The 20,647-nt window shown below is 52.6% G+C and overlaps 1 protein-coding gene across 7 annotated transcripts in view; it reads left to right on the top strand.

Moving 5' to 3' along the window:
• The window catches only part of NAV1 (neuron navigator 1), a 266,333-nt gene that overhangs the window by 95,667 nt on the left and 150,019 nt on the right, over positions 1–20,647 (top strand). For 6 of the 7 annotated variants that reach the window (XM_037825057.1, XM_037825059.1, XM_037825058.1 and 3 more), the window contains exon 4: positions 4,885–5,673. The exons of the other annotated variant lie outside the window; for it this stretch is intronic. In XM_037825057.1, the coding sequence (XP_037680985.1) occupies positions 4,885–5,673 (789 nt within the window). The remainder of the gene's footprint in view (positions 1–4,884; positions 5,674–20,647) is intronic. 7 annotated transcript variants of the gene reach the window in all.

Genomic DNA, 20,647 nt, shown 5'->3' with positions numbered 1-20,647 from the left:
CCCTGCTGGTAGGTGGAATGACATGGAAGAGGAAAGCACAGGATAAGTAGGGAGCAATGGCTAGAGGGCCTTCAAAAAAGGCAGAGGTGCCAGGGAGGTTGTGAAAAAACCTCATCACGGAGGTCTGGGCAGAGAAAACTTAAAGAAGGAGCTTGCCACTCATTCGGGCTGGTGCACCTCTGCCCCTGGCCCAGGATGGATGGGCTAGATTGCAAAGCCATGATTCCTAGCCCTTGCTCTCTAGATCCTGAACTGTGGGCAAAGGAAAAAAAACAAAACAAACGAAAACCCTACCGCCCTTTTTCCCTGCTCTGCCTTAGCCCTGGAGGGAGCCAAGTACAGACTCCCCTACCCCTTGCCCCCTGCCTCAGATACCCCTTTCCAGGTCAACAGGGTGGGAGAACCCCTCCTCTCTTCCAGTGCCACCCCAGCTCTCTAACCCAATCCAAACAGGCAGAGTCCCCAGACCTACTGCAAATGACTTGAGTTGGGTCCATTTCTGATCACAGGGGCATGAGAATATAAAATCACACACCATGCCTTTCCTTGACTGTATGCCTTTATCTTCATTCCTTAAACTGCTCTAAGTTTTCGGCTAACATATGTGGTCACATCACTCACCCCATCCCCATCCCAGAAACTGCCAGTGCCTTTGGAAAGAGAGGAGTGGGGTGACAAGGTCTGTAGGGAGCTGAAGATTAGGGACTTCCATGATTCCAAACCAGTGCCTTTCCCTGCCTCCCCTTCAGAAACGGCCATATCCAGCCCCCTTAGGCAAGCCACCAACTTCACCAGCACCCACTCCCTGCCCGGCCTGGCCTCTCCCTCATCACGTAGTCTTCCATGATTGCAGGATTTTCTTCAGTGGACTGTTCTCAGCCTGCCTGTCTTGCAGAGTGGGGAAGGGGAGAATGGCAGAGTGGGAGGGGCTCAGGATTGGGTTTGGGGATGGTGTGACAGGGCAGGTCCCTCTCTCTTTGGGAATCACTCGAGGAAACGTTCTGCACATATTGGCTTTATCGACTGATGCTGGAATGGCTGTTGCCAGGGCAGCAGAGCACTCCCACTGCAGTAGAGGATGGTGGGAAACTAAGGGGATGTGGAAGGAATCAAAAAAGAGCCAGCTAGAAGGAGAGGTCACATTAGGGAGCATCTGAAAGTTCCAGGGTGCCAAGATGACTACTTAAAGGGACCACCACGTGGCTGTGGCAAGACCCTTTAAAGAATGAGAGTGTGAATGTGAGCAGTGCTGGTGTAGACAGAGAGAGGACAGACACCCAAGGGGATCAGCACTGAGTTAACTCAGGAGGTTTTATTTGAGGAGGGAGTGTGGAGCATTTAGGTTTAGATGGTATGGAGGGGAGCTTAGCACCCCTCTTCTGACAACCGCTCTTGAAGGAAGCAGAATTTCAGGAGTTGTTTATTGGTGGAAGGGAAAGGACTTGGGATTTGGGGAATAGGGTATCCCTCAAGAGGAGGAACAGAGGAACAAAGATGGGTAAGGAGAGAGGGAAGGGACCAGATTAAAATACAGGAACAAATGAGGGACTAAGATAACCAGGGAAGAAGGAAGACTAGGTCCTTGGGGCATTGGGCATCCAGTGACAAGGAAGTGCAGGTGAACAAAGCAACAAATGGAATATGTTTCACAGCAGTTCTGAAGATTAATTTGAGAGGAGCCAACCTGCAGATATGGACACCAGAGCAAAGGGCCAAATTTACCCAGGGGAGAGAGCACCAGGTTTTGCCTATAGCAGTACACACTGGGTGGAATGGACCACAGTGGAAGTGATGTTTTTCAGCAAGGATGGTAACTAGTTAACTTCTGCTTGTCTCCTAAGGAGAAGACAAATTTATACACAGGAAAAGAGGTTTGGTTTAGACAATAAGCAAGAACTGCTGTAACCTGGTAGAACAGAGAACAGGTATCCCCAGAATCTTAAATTGCCACTTTTAGGAAAGGGGAGGTTCCCATGTAATTGTATTAGGTATGTCCAGTGCAGATTAGAGAATGAGTAAGGCTGAGGACTTCAGAAGTGATGGTTCGTGATTTCATTACAAGTGGCCTGTGGGATGGGGGAGGAGGGGCATGGGCACGACTACCCAATGATTTGGCATTGGAGATAGGGCTTGCTGTCTGCCTTGATCTGGGGTCTTGTGTTTGGCCATAAATGTGAGTCCTGTGGCTGGCCTCATTCTTCTGGTGCTCTCTGTGCCTTGGCCAGGTTCTGGCATGTTCTGGATAATACCCCAGTTCCTTCAATCAGTCCCTTATTGTTTGTTATTCCCTATCTGGAAAAGTGAAAGCCCTGGTTCTCCCTCTGTTTCCTAAATTTTGAATGCAGGTTCCCCCAAGGCCAGACTGCCCTGTGCCTTCTGCAACAGGATCTGGTTAACACTGAACCCAACTCGTTCCCTCTATTCCTCCAAGGTAGTGAAGCTTTCTCTTATTTAAAATACACTTTATTCTCAGAAACCTTCAAGATTCCTTCCATCTATTTTCCCTTCCCAATCTTTTTGTTGTTTGTTAGTTTTGTTTTTTGTTTTGTGGGGGAGTGGAGTTGTTCTTTGGTGAAGAATTTGGCAATGCTCCAACAAAATCTCTTACTCTTCATTCATATGTATTCAGCATCTACTAGGTAAGTCCAGGACTCTGTGATTAGAGAAGTGAATGAGGCAACCAGCGCCCCTGCCCTCCTGCGTTCAGTCTCCCGCTTGTCATCACTGTAATTAGTATACATACATCTGTGAGACATACCTGGGATGGTGAATGCGCTGATGTGTGTGACACTGCTTTTCACAGGGACAGGATTATTATTTTCCCAGGTCTTGTACTGTATGCCCTGCCAGACCTTCCATTCCTTGAGGGCGGAATCTCCATCTTTCTCTGTATTTCCAAGGCTCAGCCAAGGGTCCATGCTCACCAGACACCCTGTAATCTCAGTACTGTGGAAAGGACATCCTCTCTGCTGTGACCCCTGCCCTTGCAGATTTTATGGCATCTCACTTTCAGTCCTGGGTTCATGGAAGGCAGAGTGTCCCGGGGATGCCACCAGGATCTGAGTGTCATGAAGGGTACATGAGCCGTTATACAGAGCTCAGGCCTTCGAATCTGTCTAACCAACACAGTTGCAGCAGGGGAGATAGACACATACACAAATACTTCTCACACCATGCCAGCTGTGATGATTAGCACTAGGAGAGTGGGTGAACCATGAGACTCAGGCACAGAGTTCACATTCTAGGGTGAAGGAGCAGGGTTGGGGATAGTGTTGGGGGATAATCTGATGATTAGGGCATTCTGGCAGAGTTCTTAGGTCTCTAAAACCCACAGTGTGTGGGTCCATTCTGGGGCCTGCTCCTCCTGGAGCAAACTTTGCTTTCAGAGACATCCCCTCCACTTTAGCCTGTGTGCACCTCCTCACCTGAGGGTCTCTTGCTCAGGAACCCTGACCCTGACTTGGGAGGCCATGAGAAATGGGCAATGTCACCTGCTACTGAGAGGCAGTCTCAGGCAAGCTGCTGCCTACTTCATCTGCTTCTTGCCCCAATCTCCACCCCATCCTTCTTCCCTGGGCCCAGTATGGGAGAGGAGAGAGAAGGGCTAAGGAACCCATGTTAGCTCTGGCAGGCAAGGGGCCTGTGCTGTCTCCTCCTGATCCCCCAGATTTGGCACAGTGATTTAGAGTTCCAAAGCCCTTTTACTTACGAAGCTGGTATTATAATCACTATAGGAGAACACAGAGACCCAGAGGGGTTAAATGACTTCGAGAAGGTCATGCAGTCAAAAGGGGAATGCAGTCTTGGAATCCCAAGACTTAGTCCTTTGCTCTGCTGTTCCCACCCCCCTCCCCAGTCAGTCCTGGGCTGTCTCTCCAAGCTGCCCTTGTCCTACCCCTATTCCCTACCTCTGGAACTCAGGAGGGGGCCTTGTGTCTCAAAGACTGAAACAAGGTGGGACTGGGAGTTTCCTGGGCAGAAACCAGGGATGGTCTGGGATGGGCAAGGAACCAGCAACCTGAATGTTCCTCCCCCACCCTGCTTCCAACACCCCTCCCCAGGCCTCACAGGTCCACTCTCCCTCCCATAACCTGAACTGCCCTCTCAGTCCGTTTTACCTGCTCCCGCATATCTCCCCAACATATCCATCCTTTCCTCGGACGTGGCAGGGGACAACCCCTGCCCTCCGAGATTTCTCCCTGCCTCATCGCGGAAAGTGAGGGGGAAAACTGGTCGGATCCTTTATCCGCCCTTCGAGCTTCGTTTGCAGATACCTCCCCCTCCCGAGCCAGAAATAGACCCACATTCTCTCTCCCCCACCTTCCTCCACTCACGCACACTCCTCCCTCCTCCCGTTTGCCCCCCTCTTCCCCTCCTCTCCTTCCACCGTTTCGAGCTGCAGCCCGCAGCCTCTACTCGAGCTAGCGGGCGGAGTGCGGCTAGGGCGCCGCCGGGCAGTGCACAGCCGGCGGGACTGACAGGCGGGCAGGCCGGGGACCTGGACCAGGAAACCCAGGCACCTCCGGGCGCCTGCCGAGCCGTGGTGCTTCCATTCTTCTTTTGATTGATTTAAAAATTTTAATTTGCACTTTTCCCGCCCCGCCCCTTTTCCTCCGTCCCCACCCCACCCCACCCCCCTATTTCCCCACGGTTTTCTTGCTCTTTCCTTTACCCCGGCTTCCTTCCTTGCGTTTCTTTCCCCTGCGTCTTCGGCTCGCCTCACTCCTCCCTCCCTCCCTCCCTCCCCTTTCCTCTCCCCTTCTTCCCGGGTTTCTTCCGTCCTTTCTCTCCCCCTCCTCCTCCCCCGCATCCTCCTCCCTGCTCCCCCTCCTCTCTTCTCCGCCCTCCCACCCCCCTCCCCTTCCCACCCCCCGGTGCCTGCAGACGCGCGGATCGTCCATGCGCTCCTCGCGGGCAGAATGCTGGGCAGCAGCGTCAAGAGCGTGCAGCCCGAGGTGGAGCTGAGCGGCGGCGGCGACGAGAGCGCGGACGAGCCGCGGGACGCGGGCAGGAAGGCAGCAGCGGCGGACGGCAGAGGCATGCTGCCCAAGCGCGCCAAGGCGCCTGGCGGCAGTGGCGGCATGGGCAAGGCCAGCGCGGCCGAGCTGAAGGTCTTCAAGTCAGGCAGCGTGGACAGCCGAGTCCCCGGCGGGCCGCCCGCCTCCAACCTGCGCAAGCAGAAGTCGCTTACCAACCTCTCGTTCCTCACGGACTCCGAGAAAAAGCTGCAGCTGTATGAGCCCGAGTGGAGCGACGATATGGCCAAGGCGCCCAAGGGTTTGGGCAAGGTGGGGCTCAAGGGCCGCGAGGCTCCGCTAATGTCCAAGACGCTGTCCAAGTCCGAGCACTCGCTCTTTCAAGCCAAGGGCAGCCCGGCGGGCGGCGCCAAGACCCCGCTGGCCCCTCTCGCTCCCAACCTGGGAAAGCCGAGCCGGATCCCACGCGGCCCCTATGCCGAGGTCAAGCCGCTCAGCAAGGCGCCGGAGGCGGCTGTGAGCGATGACGGCAAGTCGGACGATGAGCTGCTCTCCAGCAAGGCCAAGGCGCAAAAGGGCTCTGGGCCCGTGCCCACCGCCAAGGGTCAGGAGGAGCGTGCCTTCCTCAAGGTGGACCCCGAGCTCGTGGTGACTGTGCTGGGAGACCTGGAGCAGCTGCTCTTCAGCCAGATGCTGGGTAAGTCCTGCTGCCCCGCCCCACCCCTCCCCTGGCTTTCCCCTGGCAGCTGCAGGGGAAGGTGTGGGGAGCGTGGAGCTGCCTCTTCCCCCAACCCCCTGAGGCTCTCCTGACCATGGTTGGCTTATGAGAGGGTATTGCCCCCAGATGTACAGGACTGGCCCACCTCCAGGTGCTAAAGTGTGCCGTCTTGAAGACGTCATGGTGTAGGAACCCAGGCTCTGCTCTAGTCTTTCTGAGGTGGGCTGGAGATAATCGATTCTCACAAATAGAGCCCATTAGCTTCCTTGAATTTTGAAGCCCAGAATCTTAATATGGCAAAATCTGGGACTGGTGGAGACCTCAGTTGTGGTGTGGTCTGTTGTCAGCAAGAGAGCGCTCTGTATTGCTAGAGGAACGTCCGGTGAGAGCCCGGATCTAGAGGACAGATGTGGGGAGAGCAGATGTGAGGGCTGGTTGGCCCGAAGCAAAGCTGAGGCTCCACTTCCTCTCTGGATCCCCGATGGGAACACGAATCGGATTTCCCGGGTGTGGGGGTTCTGGCAAGGAGAAGCGTCTGGGGCTAGGGGGCGGGCGGGCAGCCAGCTGCGCGCATCTGGATGCTCGTCCTAAACCTCGGCCCTGGCTCTGGCCCCAACCCCTACCCCTCAGGTTTTTAGGGTGTGTGGAAAGGTCGGGGCTTTCGCGCCGAGACTCCTGGTTGACCGGGAAGCCTTTGCCCTTTGGCTAATGGAAGCCGAGCGGGCGGGAAGGGAGGAACAAAGCTTGCTTGGGCGGAGGAAGCGCGGAGAGCTCCTCCATTGTTCTCCGAGCCTGAAGAGTCTATGCAAAAAAACCCGGAGCGGGCCCCGGAACTGCTCTTGCTTTCCCGGGAGAGCCCTTTCTCTGCGAGAGAGATAGATCCGGGATCTGAGGGACGCAAGGCTGCCTTGACTCGGCAGCCGGCACCGGTCCGGCCGGGGCTACAGGAGGACGGCGCGAGGCCTGGAGCCTGGGCGGGCATCTTTGGCTCCGCGGACTTGTTGCGGGCGGCTGGGATCTGGGTCCTTGGGCGCCGAGGGACCGGAGCTTCCCGGGTACCCGGCAGGCTGCCCGCCCCGCTGGGGGCTGGGAAGGGGCGTGTCCGCACGCGTGTGAAGGGGCGGGGCCGACGCGGGCTGCGGTGGGTGGACTGGCGAGGTGCGCCTCGGTGCCGCGGGGCGGGGATGTATGGGGGGGGCTCGCCTGGTGACCCTAGACGACGCGAAGCTGGAGGAGGCTGGCTTGGCCTGCTGCAGTCTTCCCAGGGCCCCGAGACTCTGATGTAGATCAGGATGACGGTCCCCTGACCAGGGGCAAGGATTTGGACCATTGGAGCAGAGATCCTCGTGTAGGAGTCCAGAAATGGGCTTTGCAGGATAGTCAAGAGACTAGAGAAGGGTGATGGACGGAAGAACAGCCTTTTCCCTCGGAGAGCCCCTCTGAAGGCCCCGACCACTGCAGGGGAAAGTGGGGATGGGGGTGGGGTGAAAACAGACTGGCAGCCTCACATTTCAGAGTGTGCCATCCCATGCTGGGTGCCAGGGTTGAGCCTGTCAGGCCCTGCCCTCCAGGAGCTTACATTCGAATGGGGTGAGACAGACAGTAAAAGAGTAAATAAATAAATAAAATAATTCCAGGCCCTGGTGAAGACTGTGGAGGAAATGAATTAGGACCATGTGATAGGGAGGGACTGAGAAGGGGCGGACTGCTTTAGGCCTCTTCCAAGGAGGTGATAACTGAATTATAACTGAGGGGTAAGAAGGAGGCACCAGGCAGCCTGGAGCAAGAGCATTCTCTGAGGGACTGAGAGGAGAGTGGGAATGGTAGATCCCTGCCTGAAACAGGAGGGGAAGGGAGTGTCAGGGGCACAGACAGCAGAGGGCACACCCCATTGTCAAGGTCAGGGCTTCACCTGTTTGGGATGATTTTGCTGATCTGCTCCCACCCCATGCCCCAGACCTGGAAGTCCCAGCACCACTGCCCCTGGACCTGGCTGCCTGGTTGAAGCCCTCTTGATCACCCTGACAAATAGTCCTAGAGCTGGGGAGAGGGGCGAAGGGTGGGAGGAGAGGGAGAGGCGGGGCTATGCTCCCTTCCTCCTGCTCAGCATTGGTCACTTCTCAAAGCACCTTGCATGGGAGCCTCTGAGCAGCCTTGGAGATGAAGAGAGAACACCTCTCCCCACTTTCCCGTTGGGGAAACGCAGGGCCCAAAGGGTCGTGGGCCGGTTCTGCATTTATCTCCTGATCCCTAAGTTGCAGCTCTTTCTAGGAGACCTGATCAAAGGGAGGGAGAGTCAACTGGTAAAGAGGGGCCCAACCAAGGCAAGTGTCTGCTGGGCATGGGCCACCAGACTTGCCCTGATGACTCCACAGAGGGGTGGAGGGGCTCCCTCTGCTGGGGGGAGAGGGGTGGATAGTTCAACAAACTTGCTGGGCTGTCTCCAGCTGAGGTGGGGGAGGGGAGGGTTCAGGCCCTAGGAGGGCAAATGTTGGCACCAGTTGGTGGCTGGGAGAGGCCCCAGGCAGGGACCGTGGTTGGCTTTCTCCTGGGTGAGGGTGGGGGTAGGGGTGGACGGTAGACTGACTGGGGGAACAACAGAGCCAGATCAGTGTGCCGGAGTCCATGAAGGTTTCCAGGTCTCAGGATGGGACCTCAGTAGAGAGCAGAATGACCCCTGGGGAGAAGAGTGGCTACCTTGATATCTCAGGGTGGTGACTAGTGACACAGGGTATTTGTTCCCCACCAGTGAGGCTCAGAGTTGGGTTACACACACTCCCTTGTACCATCCCAGGCCCGCGAAGATGCCAAGACCCAATTTCTGAGGGGTGATGGGAGGCAGCCCCAAATAATAGCCTTTCTGGAATAAAAGAGAAGAACTGAAACCTGATCACACCCTTCCCAGAAATCAGCTGGGGCCCAGATGGTCTGGGCAGGCTCCCTGCCCCTTCCCTCACCTTGGAAGCTGCCAAGTAGCTGGGAACGGGGGAATCTAGAAACTTGGAAGACTGAGGTGGGTGCCTGGGGGGAAATGGGCTAATCCCAGGAACCTGATGCTTTTGGACCCTGGCCCGATAGTCTGTATCAGGCAGTTTGGCTCTCAGAGGAAAGGCAGCCCAGGACCCTGGCCTGAATCTGGGCCAGGATGGGAGGCTGCATTACTGAGTTCCCTATGTGGAAGATCTAATCTCTGTGGCCTCTTCTGGGACTCCCATGGCTCTTCTTCATCCTATAGGGATGAGGAAGGGGTAGTATATGGTAGTTAGACCTAGAAAATGTCCCAAGCAATTTAAAGAGAAACCATATTAATATAGAGTCGTTAAACACTAAATACAATAATATCCCAAACCACATCTTCTTCCATTGTTGGCCCTGGACCTAAGGATCTCAAAGAGAAATCAATCTGTTGACTTCCCACACATTCAGCTTCCCCCGCCTCCAATCCTCCAGGCAAAGGGAAAAAGTGGTAAAGCCACAGCAACCCAAAGCAAAAAAACCTAAGAACCTGAAGTTCCTGGTTCTTCTTCACAGATGGTGTCTGGACCCAGTGAGGGTGACAACAGTTAGAACCTTAGAAGTACAGACCAAACAGAAAGGAGGAAAACAGGCAGGAAGGTCTCCATTTCTAAGTCAATTGGTTGCTGGGTTTTTTTGTTTTACTTCAGGGAATGTGCTCTGGGATGCTTTGAGCAGGGGAGAAAGAAACGGTTTCACAAACCCTTTTTTCCCCTTTTTCTACAATGCAGGGGGTTGGGGGGCACGTAGAAGAGTTGTGAGTTCTCCAAAGAAGAACTGATGCTCAGAGTGAACATGTAGTATGTGCCAGCTCACCCAGCATCCTTGTGTCAGAGGCTCTGCACCTGAACCATTCCCGATGCCCCACCTCCCACCCCAGCAGGAGAGTGAGGACAGAGCTAGCTTACACCCCCCACCCTCAGGTTGCAGTGGTGGATGGATGCTTGGAGAATCACAGACTTCAAATCTCAAAGGATCATCTTGTTCAAGCCCCACATTTTATAGATAAGAACACTGAAGGCCAGAGAGGACGAGGGACTTGCCCAAGGCCACCCAGTCATTTGGACAGGGCCAAGAACAGAACCAGGCCTCCTGATTTTTAGTCTTTCCACCACCATCGTCTGTCTTCTCCCTGTGTCCTTTCTCCTCCAGTGGCCACAGTGATGAGTGGAGAACTCTAGCAGGGATGCCCTGGGCCTTTCACTCTCGTGGGGTGGAGCTTGGGGAGCTCTTCCTTCTCAGAGGCTACAAGAAGGACTGTGGCAAGCGGCAAGGGCCTGCAGGTGAGTGCGTAGGTGTGCTGAGAAGGAATTGGCACAGAAGCTTTGAGCTGTGAGTCCTCCTACCTTCCCCAGGTCTAGTGCTGAGGAGAGCGTTTGTTTTATCAGCATGTTCAGTTTTTTCTCTCAAGGCTAGGCTTAGTGCTCTGTGGGCCCTCACTAGGTACGGTTTCTATCCTTTGAACAATGCCTTGTTCAGATTGCTGTAGCCAAAGCTGTTGTCCTCTTCATCAGGCAGCCCACATCTCTGCTTCTGAGACTAGTGGATGGATGGATGTATTGGTCTTAGAGGCAGTTCTTCTGCTCCAGGGAGAAGGTATAGATATAGCAGGAATGCCCAGAGCTTCTCTGCTTCCCTGAAACATAAACCAACCTGGGGAGATGTCCTTTAGCATCAATAGTGGCTCCAACCCCAGGCCACAGACACCTTCTAGATCTGATTGACTAGGTAACAGGACCAAGCCACCTGGAATCCTGAAGTGTCTCCTGACTCTTGTTCCACCCTCCCATCCACCTGCTTCTGTGTCTACAATCACATCAAAACCTTCTATGACCTGCCCCAACCCCAGGCTGCCAGAAACTTTCTCTTTCACTAACCTGCAATCTTGCCCTTCTCTGCAGCTGCCCTTCCACCTCCTACCTCTCCCCACTTGCCCCACGCACAGCCATACCTTGCAGCCTCTGACCCCAAGGGCTGAAGGTGCAGGCTGCTCCGTGGGGCCCAAGGAAGCACCAGTTCTGCATTTACCATGCAGAGCAGAGTCTGCAGGGCTCATAAATGCAGCCCAGCACCCTTGCTGCTGCTCCACCTCTGCAGCACACTGCAGTATCTCCCTGTACAGCAGGGAGAGAGAAATCCCCTCCTCTCTGCAGAGTACTCCACCTCCCTCACCCTTCCCTGAGAATTCACAGAACCACAGAATGGAAAATTGTCTGGTTGAGCCACCCACCTAAAGCTGAAATGAATCCCTTTAGAGTATCATAGGCAGGTGGGTGTTCTGTTTACACGCTCCTAGTGACAGAGGGCTCACTACCTTATTTTCCTGGAAAGCACTCATTATTAGAAAGATCTTCCTTCTGTGGAGCCAAGAGTCTGTCTTTCCAGAATTTCCATCCATGGGCCCTGACTTGTTTTCCGGTTTCTTAGAGATTAAGATAGTCAGCCTTTCAGAGAATACCCTTATATTTGAGATTAGACACCTATCCATACTCCATCCCATCTTTTCTCCCTTAACCTCCTCCTTTCATTTTTTCTTCCATTTGCCTTTTCTTCTGGAGTAAGATTTGACCAGCAGGAGCGGCACCTGCCCACCCTGATGATTCCTAAGCTCAGTGGAGTCCAGCTCCCCACCTGGACCACGCACCCAGTACTGTCTGCAGCTTAGAGTGGCTCCCTGCCGGGGACTCACACAACCTGGATCGGTTTCCTCCCAGCCCAACCTGGGAGCTCTCCTCCCCGCAGCCTTTTCCCTCTGCCTGGAACCCCTGTGCTAGGCAGCCAGTGGAGGGGAAATGGATGCCACATGTTTCTCATTTGTGCTGGCTGACCGTCCCCCACACCCTGTTTGGATTACCCAGATGTGTTTGATGTCCCTGGAGTCTGCAGCCTCCCATCTTGTGCACAGGAAGGGCCTGGGGCCAGGCCTAGCTCACTGGCCCTGTGTGGGCAGGTTCCTCTGTCCATCTGATAGGAGCCCTTAGAACGCTGGATCAGCTATCTGGGCAGACATTGCCTCTCACACCTTCCTCCACACTGCCCTTTCTGGGGACTGAGCCGCCTGTAGGGAAACCAGAGCCTCCTGGGTTCAGTTCTGCCTCGTTCAACGAACACAGGTCCCTTCCTTCTGACCAGCAGAGAACAGGGTGCAGACCAGGAAGATGCCCCAGGCACTGTTTACGTCTCCCAGCTGGAGGCTGAGAGGGGAATAGGGTTGTGGCACGTGTGTGGCCAGCGTGGTCACTGTTGTGGACCACGTGTAGGTGCAACAGTGTGTGCTTGGGGTGAGGGGGTAGAGCAGGTGGCTTTTCATCTTTTTTTTTTTTAATTTTTAAATTTTTATTGGGATTGTTCAGATACCATACAACTATCCAAAGATCCAAAGTGTACAATCAGTTGCCCCTGGTACCCTCTAACAGCTGTGCATCCATCACCACACTTAATTTTTGTTCAATTTTTAGAAACTTTTCATTACTCCATGCCAGAAATAAAGTGAAAGATGGGGGGAAAAAAAAGGAAAAGAAAAGGAAACTCGAATCCTCCCATATCCCTAACCAACCCCACTCAATTACTGACTCCTAGTATTGATATAGTACATTTGTTACTGTTTATGAAAGAATGTTGAAATACTACTAACTGTAGTATATGGTTTGCAATAGGTATATATTTCTTCCCTATATGCCCCTCTATTGTTAACTTCTAGTTGTATTGTCATACATTTGTTCTGGTTCATGGAAGAGATTTCTAATATTTGTACAGTTAATCATGGACATTGCCCACCATAGGATTCAGTTTTATACATTCCCATCTTTTAACCTCCAACTTTCCTTCTGGTAACATACATAACTCTGAGCTTCCCCTTTCCACCTCATTCACGCACCATTCGGAGCTGTTAGTTATTCTCACATCTTGCTACCAACACCCCTGTTCATTTCCAAACATTTAAGTTCATCCTAGTTGAACATTCCGCTCATGCTAAGCAACCACTCCCCATTCTTAAGCCTCGTCCTATATCTTGGTACCTTATATTTCATGTCTATGAGTTTACATATTATAATTAGTTCTTATCAGTGAGACCCTGCAATATTTGTCCATATGTGTCTGTCTTATTTCACTCAGTATATTGCCCTTGAGGTTTTGACATCAACCCATTTTTTTTAAGATGGTTTTGTTCACACCCCGTACATTCCATCCTAAGTAAACAGTTGATGGTTCTCTGTGTTTTCATCTTTTATAAGCATGTTTTTCTTCCAGGTGTCATGCCTCTGGCAAATTGCAGGGGTGGGAATCTAAGTAGGGGTGAATGAGGACCTAATGGGAGCCCCCAGACTCCTCAGGCCTGTTCTGGTCCTGGGGTGGGGATGGGAGTGTGTAGAGCACAGCCCACCTGCAGGTCACAGTTTCACTCCCAGGAGCTTTAGCTCCAGCAGGTTTCAGGCTCTCACTATTGTATGTTGCATGTTTGACACAGTTCTTCTCTACCTCAGCTCCAGCCAAACCTCAGCAAGGCTGCCAGGGCTCTGCAGGGGCCGGGCCTGGGCTGGAGCCATCCTGGAATCTATTTTAGACATCTCAGTTATACATTTCAGGAGCACTGGAGTGGGCGGCTTCTCCACAGAGTCTTCTAATTTCTGAGCAGCAGCTCTTGCCCTGGGCATCTCATGGTTCCAGCTCCTGTGAGTTGGGAATGCAGAAACCAAGACCAAGAGCAGATCCAGGGCCCAGTGTGCTGGAATTGCTCCTGGTGTGGGTCCCCTTGGAATTTCAACATTATCTTGAAGGTTATCCAGCTGGGGTGTTGCTGTTGGCAGGGTCTGGTCTGGGAGGCTGACTAATGCCATAAACTCCAGGTGTTTCCTTGAAGAGCCAGGATTGTAAACCGGGACCTTGGGCTGGATAGGAAGATAGGGAAATGTTGGGAGAGCAGGACTTAAGCAAGTGTGTCTGGATGTATTGGGTTAATAGGTTGAGCGGCACACGGACATAAACCCCAGCCAAGCACTTGGGTGAGGTTGGGTGCAGTGGATGGTATGTGTTCACATGGATGGGTCATATAAATGTTTGCACACCCATTGGCCTCCAGCACCTGCACATAATAAAGGTATACTTGTGTGTGTGTGTGTGTGTGTGTGTGTGTGTGTGTGTGCATGCAAGAGCTGGACAGGTTTGAGAGAGTCTGAAATACGACCAAGGCAGAACAACTTCCCCCAAACAGACCCCCAGGCAGTGACTGCAGGGGTTCAGACTCCCTGGCTTCTTTCCCAGAAAAACACTGTAAGTGCTGGCTACTCCCCAGTCTCTGATGACACAGGCTTCCTTTGCCCTTGGTGACCCACTAAACAGGCCCTTCCCTTTTGAGGATCTGGCAACTACCCAGGAGGCCCTGGCTTCTCTCTGCAGGGTCCCTAGGCTGCCACAGGGCTTAGAACTCTGACGTCCCCAGTCTGAGGAGCTGCCTTCTAGGAGCTCCACAAACAAAAACATAGGCGCAGTGAATGCGGTAATCTAATAATGATGACTAACATTTACCAATGAGCCTATGAGAGGCTCTACTCTTGTTCTTTGTGTATAAAAAAGTCACTGAATGCTCACTATAACCCTGTGATCCAGGTACTGTTTTACAAATGAGGAAACTGAGGCACTGGAATATAGGTAATCTGCCCAAAGTCTGTACAGCAAGTGAACAGGAAAGCCAGGATTTGAACTTAGCCCCTATGATGTACTTGCTTCCAGGAGCCTCACAGCTCTCTGAACCCTTGAATTTGGTTCCATTTAATTCAGTTGCAATTTGTGAAGCACTTACTGTGGGCAAAGCACAGGGCCCCAGAGATTGACGCTTTGGACCTTGCTTCCTGGTTTCTGACAGTCTAGTAGAGAAGATAAGAAGTGACCTTGCTCATTCCACAAGGCAGAGCATAGCACATGCTGTGAAAAGTTAGAAAGGGGTGAGGTCACCTGGAGCTAGAATTGGCATGTATGGTGTGTGTGCATGTGCGGTGGGTGGGCAGGGGGTGGGAGGGCAGGGGGAGCTTTAGAGAAGTGATGTGAGTTTTGAAAGAAGAGTGAGATCTGGCAGTAGAGACAGGAGAAGTTGGAAAAGGAAGGGAGGAGTTGAATGTGGGGCTCGATTGTGGGGTGGAGAGGAGTACTCTTTGGCTGGAATTGTGGTGAGAAAGGAGATGAAATAGGAGAAAAGACCAGAAAGACAAGTTGGGGCGGGACCATGGCAGACCCTGAATATGATGCACTGGAACTCGATTGTAGGCTGTAGGCAGGCATTTGAGTGGAGGAGAGCAGTCAGTTTTGCCCTGAAGGATCCCCAGAAGAGTTCTGCACCCACTGGTCAAGGAGAGGCTGCTGATTGAAGAGCCCACCAGCCCAGGGCCTGTCAAGTTGTGCATCTGGTTGCTTGTGTGAGGACTGCCCTCGTGGCCTCTGTAGGGAGCCAGGGAGAGGATGTCTCTTTGCTCAGAGGTTGTCCCTTTGCTTAGAAGCAGCTCTGATTAGGCCCTTCTGCCTGAGGTGCGGTGCTCTGCTGTATCCAGGGATTGGTTCTCCCCTGCCCCAGCCCTGAGGATGCCCTGCCAAAGGCAGATGCTCAACCCAACAGGAAAGCAAGAACCAGGCTGCACATAGCAGAACCAAGCTAGTAAACCAGTTTAGGAAAAGACAGCTGAGTATTTCACTCAAATGCAATCCAGAGGCAGGCATAAATAAGGTGGGGACCAAAATTTAGCTCCTAGCTTAGTCGTTCAATCCAGGAAGCCTTTCTGGAGGAGCTGATAGCTGGGAGCTCTTTAAAGGAATCGGAAACACTTGGCATATAGGGAGAAGACACTGCAGTCATCCAACTGGGCTTGGATGAAGGTAGGAGGAATAGACAGGGACTAGTCAGCTTGGAGCACTCAGAGCACATGGTCCTTCAGGGAGTGCAGGTGCCCTGGTGACCTGACTCTAAACCCAAGTCTTCATCATCCTCTGTTCCTTTGGGATACCACCAGCCTGTTCCAGTTGCTATGCCCTGGGTGTTGCCATGGATTCTGTTGTTATGGGAGCTAGGGTATTTTGCCATAGAGGACTTGGTTTTGTCACAGAGTCTAGAAGTCCCCAGAAGGTTGTCCTAGAGTTCAGGGGTTGCCATAGTGTGTAGGTCCTAGTGTCTTAATGTTTCCGTGGAGTCTCAGTGCTTCCACAGGCCCAGATGGTTACGTGGTGTCCAGTGGTTGTGGGAATGTTGGCCATGGCCCCCTGTCATCCTGCCTCTGGCTGCAGCACTGGGAGAAGGGATTCCATCAGCAGGGAAGGTAACAAGTTCCAGCTGGGGCAGGGAGACACACAGGCCAGTGCTGCTGCTGCTGCTCCCACTGCCAAGGTAGCCAGCAGTGACCATGAGGGATGGCCTTCCTCATGGCGGGGACAGGGCCAGTTCCCGTGTTGCCTGACATGCCTGTCCGCCCACTGGGGTTTGCTCACTGCTCAGCAGGCCGTGTGGAGAGGCTGCCGCTGCTCCTGCTACCACCAACAGAGGTATCTCCTGGACTCCCAGGAACACTGGGGGCCAGGCCTCCCTGAGCCCTTTCTGAGATCCCTCAGCCCACCCTATAGCTTCGGCTGCAAGGTTAGGGCTCCTTGGAAGCAAGCTCCCAGCCCTCTTGGTGCTAATTGAAGCCATGTCCTCAACAGGTAGGTCAGGTGTTTTCATCCTGAGGACCTGTGGGTGGACTGTTGACACAGACAGGAGTCACTGGAGATTAGGAACAATAGTGACTAACATTTATTGAGCACTCACTGTTTGCCGGCTGTGCTGAGCTCACTGTCCATCCTCATAATGAGCTATTCTTTAAGGATCATATGCAAAGTATTTAACAAGTGTCACAGGCTAGCGAGCTGGAGGAGTCCTGGGTGGGGGTGTCCCCTGCTCTGCCTTGTGTTAACTCCTTGATTGCTGGATTGTGGGAGTCCCTGGAGGCCAGGGTGGAAGAGGAAACACATAAGGGTGCTAGGAAGCAATTGTTTATTTTCTAGTGTGGCATAATTGGTGCCTTCCTGGTGACAGGTAACCCCACTATTACATGAGATTTAGATATGAGGAAATTGAGGCATAGGGGGCCAAGCAGTTTGTCCAAAGTCATGTGAAAAGTCCATTGTAAAGCCAGTCTTCAAACCCAGGCTTGATTCAAGGTCATGCATTTCACCACTGGATTCTACTGCCCCTTCTTCAAGTAGCAGCTTTCTGCTCGCCTGGTCCTCTGGACCTTTTAGAACCCTTAGGCTGAACTAGTCTAACCATGGCCCTGAGAACCCAGGTCTGTAAGAATCGTCCTTTCCTGCTCTTGGCAAACATTCTCCGGGTGCCAACTATTTGCCGGGTATCCTGCCTCCCGAGCTCTCGCTGTCTAGTTTGGCAAACAGATCCACAGACGGGGGGATTACAATTCAGTGTTGTCACCAGTGCTGAGACAGAGCGAAGTCCAGGAGCTGCAGGAAGGTTCTCAGGGAGGAGATTTTCCAGGTGGACACCGAGGAAGGGGACCGAGGTGGCAGGGATGAGGGTGATGTAGAACAGTCAGAGAGAGCCAGGGCCCGAAATACCAGCCTGAGGATAAGCTGTTCCTCTGACTCCTTTAGACTATGACCGTCACATACTAGCTGGATCTTGAATAGGCCACTTAACTTTCTGAACTTGAGCCTTAGCCTGCTTGTTGGTACACTAGGGATTAGACTCCCAGCTCTTCAGCCTGGGAAAGCGCTGGCCCAGCACTTGCACCTGGCTAATGCTGCAGACATCAGCACATTTGCATTTCAGGGCTCGACTTCCCGTTCACTCTCCCCTGGGCCAGTAACCCCTGAATTTTAGATTAGATTCCCCAGAGTGCTGCATCTAGGGGGGAGTTAGCTTCATGGAAGATCTAAGGACTCATAATAATAATAACTATCATTTATTGATTATATGTAGTGTACCAGGCACTGTTCTAATCACTTCACATGCATTAATTCATTTAAGCATCAGAACAACCTAATGAATTGGGTACTATTTTTATCCTTGTTTTATCAAAGAGAAAACTGGGAGGTTAAGAAACTTCCCCAAAGTCACACAGCCAGGAAGTGGAGGAGCCTGGGTGCAGCCCCCAGGCAGTCTGGTTCAAGCACCTGCCTCCTTAACCACTGTACCATAGGGCCTCTCACTAGTGGAAAACAGGAGACCACAGGCATAGTAATCCCTCCTGGCAGTTGCTCAGGATCCTTTACTCTAAACAAAGTGGTCCCGCTGAGGTCTCCTGTAGGAGTTTGGTGGTGCAGGGGGCTGGGAGCCAAGCACATACCCTGGACACACTTTGGAACCTGCTGCCAGGCAGGAAACACTTTGTGGGGTCTGTGGCTGACAATCGACAACGATCTGCATTTGCTTCTCACCCTGCACGCATGTCCCAGTGGTCCAGAAGGGCTAGCGGGTCTGCGACAGGGGACAGACTCTGATGTCTGTCCTTGGCCTGTAGCCCCCATGTGTCTCTGGGTCCCTGGCTGCCTGGGGTAATAGAAAGAGCACTAGCTTTGGAGTCATGTGCTTGAGGGTTGAGGCTTACTAGTTGGCTGTCCTTAGTCCTTTTTGAACCTTTTCCTGGTCTGTGCATGGGGCTAATACCTACCACATGGGGGTCACTGTGAGGATTAAATAGAAGAGCAAGTAGAGTATAGAGCCCCTGGCACACCACAGATGATCAATAAAGGTAGTTCCACAGGCCTGCCGATACACCGTTCTCGCTCACTCACCCCAGGGTTTGGCAGACCCTGTGGCAACTGTAATCCCAATGGGCTTCATCCATAGTTGGTTCCAGTCACTGACCCTGTTTCCATTCAGCTCTGATATTTTGGTTCTGACTCCCTCCGTTGTGCATATAAAACCAGCTTAAGTAAAAGGGGGACTTTATTATCGGACACATTAGTGTCTCATAGGGCTGGAGGGCAGGGGTCAGCCAGGTTTCCAGGGGAAAGGGAACTGACTTAATTAAGCATCATCACCTGCTTGCTTGCTCTCCTCTCCATTCTGCTGTGCACATCTGATTCATCCTCCTCCTGCACCACAGACCAGCTTCTTGTGCCTTCAGTCCATGTGGCAGAGCGGATGCCCACAGTTTCTGCATCAGCCCCTCCTCTGTCCAAGAGATCATCCAGTTTCTCAGGGAGAGGGGCTGGGGGGACGTTGGACTCTGATTGACCCTTCACAAGAAAGGAAAAGTACATTCTCCAGGAGCTTTGTCAAAGGTTTTAAAGGTAATATGTCATCCCACTGTTGTTTAGACTAGGCTGAAAAGAAAATAGCAGAAACTGTGCAAAAAAAAATTCATGGAACCATGCATGCACAGACTATGAGGTATGAAGAAGATTGTCAAATGCTAGCAAGTTGTGTTCATGTTCATTACCTATGTCCAATCCTTAATCAGGGGCCTGACTAGACCAGAGTGAGAACCGGCAGCACCCTCACTTCTGGGGAAAGGAAGGGGGACTCGAGCTTGAGCCATAGCTCTACCCCGGGCTTGCCTGCCCCTCTCCACCCATGTCCTATACTAACTGCGCTGTCCTGTCCCCACCTCCTTTAATACCAACTGGTATTACCAACTGGAGGTTTCCTTGAAGTGTCCTCCCAGGGTGGAGGCATGAAATCTACCGGGTGGCCTCTTATCACACAGCTGGGAGGACATGTGGGGAGGAATGCAGCCAGGACGTCCTTCCCTTCTCTTAGGAGGAAACAGGTGGATGGCGTTGGTGCTGACCCAGAACTCCCCACAAGCACAGAGCTGGCACTTGGGCTTGGGAAAGGATCCTGCTGACATTGCCTTAGGGGATAGTGTGCCCACTGGGAGATGGAAAGGAATTTGCCATAGAGGATCTAGCCCTGCTTCTGAGCCAGAGGCACCCAGTCTGCTCCTGGGCATAGAGTGGGGGGATCCCTGCTGTGTTCCCACACTTTGCACAGAGATTAGGTTTCTTGCTAAAATTGTATCTCTGAATTGGAATCACAAAGTTCCCAGCCTCTCAACCCAAACAGTTTGCAGCAGCTCTGTATATCCTAAGTCATTACCCTTACTCCTTTGGAATCCTGGGAGTGAGGATATGAGAATATGGGGTCAAATTCCCAGGCCATGGGATAAGACAGACCTGAGTTCAAATCCTGGCTCTGCATTAACCAGCCCTGAGCCCCTGGGCCAGTTATTTAACCTCTCTGAGCATCAGTTTCCTCACCTGTTAAGTGGACTGAATAATGCTTGCCTCATGGGCTTGTTGTGAGATTGTGCCCATAATCCATGGAGCACAGTACCTGGTAGATAATAAGTGCTCAACAGATAATAGTTATATTATTATCTTATTGTTGTCATTCACCCCCTCTGTATGGGGTTGTAGAGAAAGGAGACATGGCCCCTGCCTGGGAGCTTCCTGTCCTGATGGTGGAGACACAGCCCTGGGGCTCAAGGATCCACCAGTCATATGGGAGAACATGGATCTTGCCCCAGGAGGCTCCCATTCTGGTGGGGAATACACAGCCCCTGCTCTCTGGAGCCCCCGTCTGCTGCTCCTCAGGTCCCTATATTTTCCTGGACCTTTCCTCCTGAGCCTTTGCATGCCTTCACCCTGCCCCTTTTATTACCAGTCCATCCTTCTCCTCTGCAGCCAGGCCCACCATCTCCAGAATGCCCATTGCCCTTCTTGCAGTGTCCTCAGGCCCTGTGTCCATCGTGCTGTCTCCTCCCTGTCTGAGTGTGCCTGGTGACTTGTTCATCAGGTCCTGCCTGCATATGCCAAGCTTGTTCTCAAGCAGCATCTCCCCCAGGATGCTAGTTCCTTTCCAAACACCGCCCAAATTGAAGACACAAAAATTAGACATGTCAGTTTGCATGCTGTCTGCCTTCAATTTGCATTTGATTAAGAAGCACCAGAATCCTCC

This window comes from Choloepus didactylus, chromosome 2 (genome assembly GCF_015220235.1).
Source record: "Choloepus didactylus isolate mChoDid1 chromosome 2, mChoDid1.pri, whole genome shotgun sequence".
Lineage (NCBI taxonomy): Eukaryota > Metazoa > Chordata > Mammalia > Pilosa > Megalonychidae > Choloepus > Choloepus didactylus.
The sequence above is the reverse complement of the archived record's forward strand: the minus strand, read 5'-3'. Positions and strand labels throughout refer to the sequence as shown.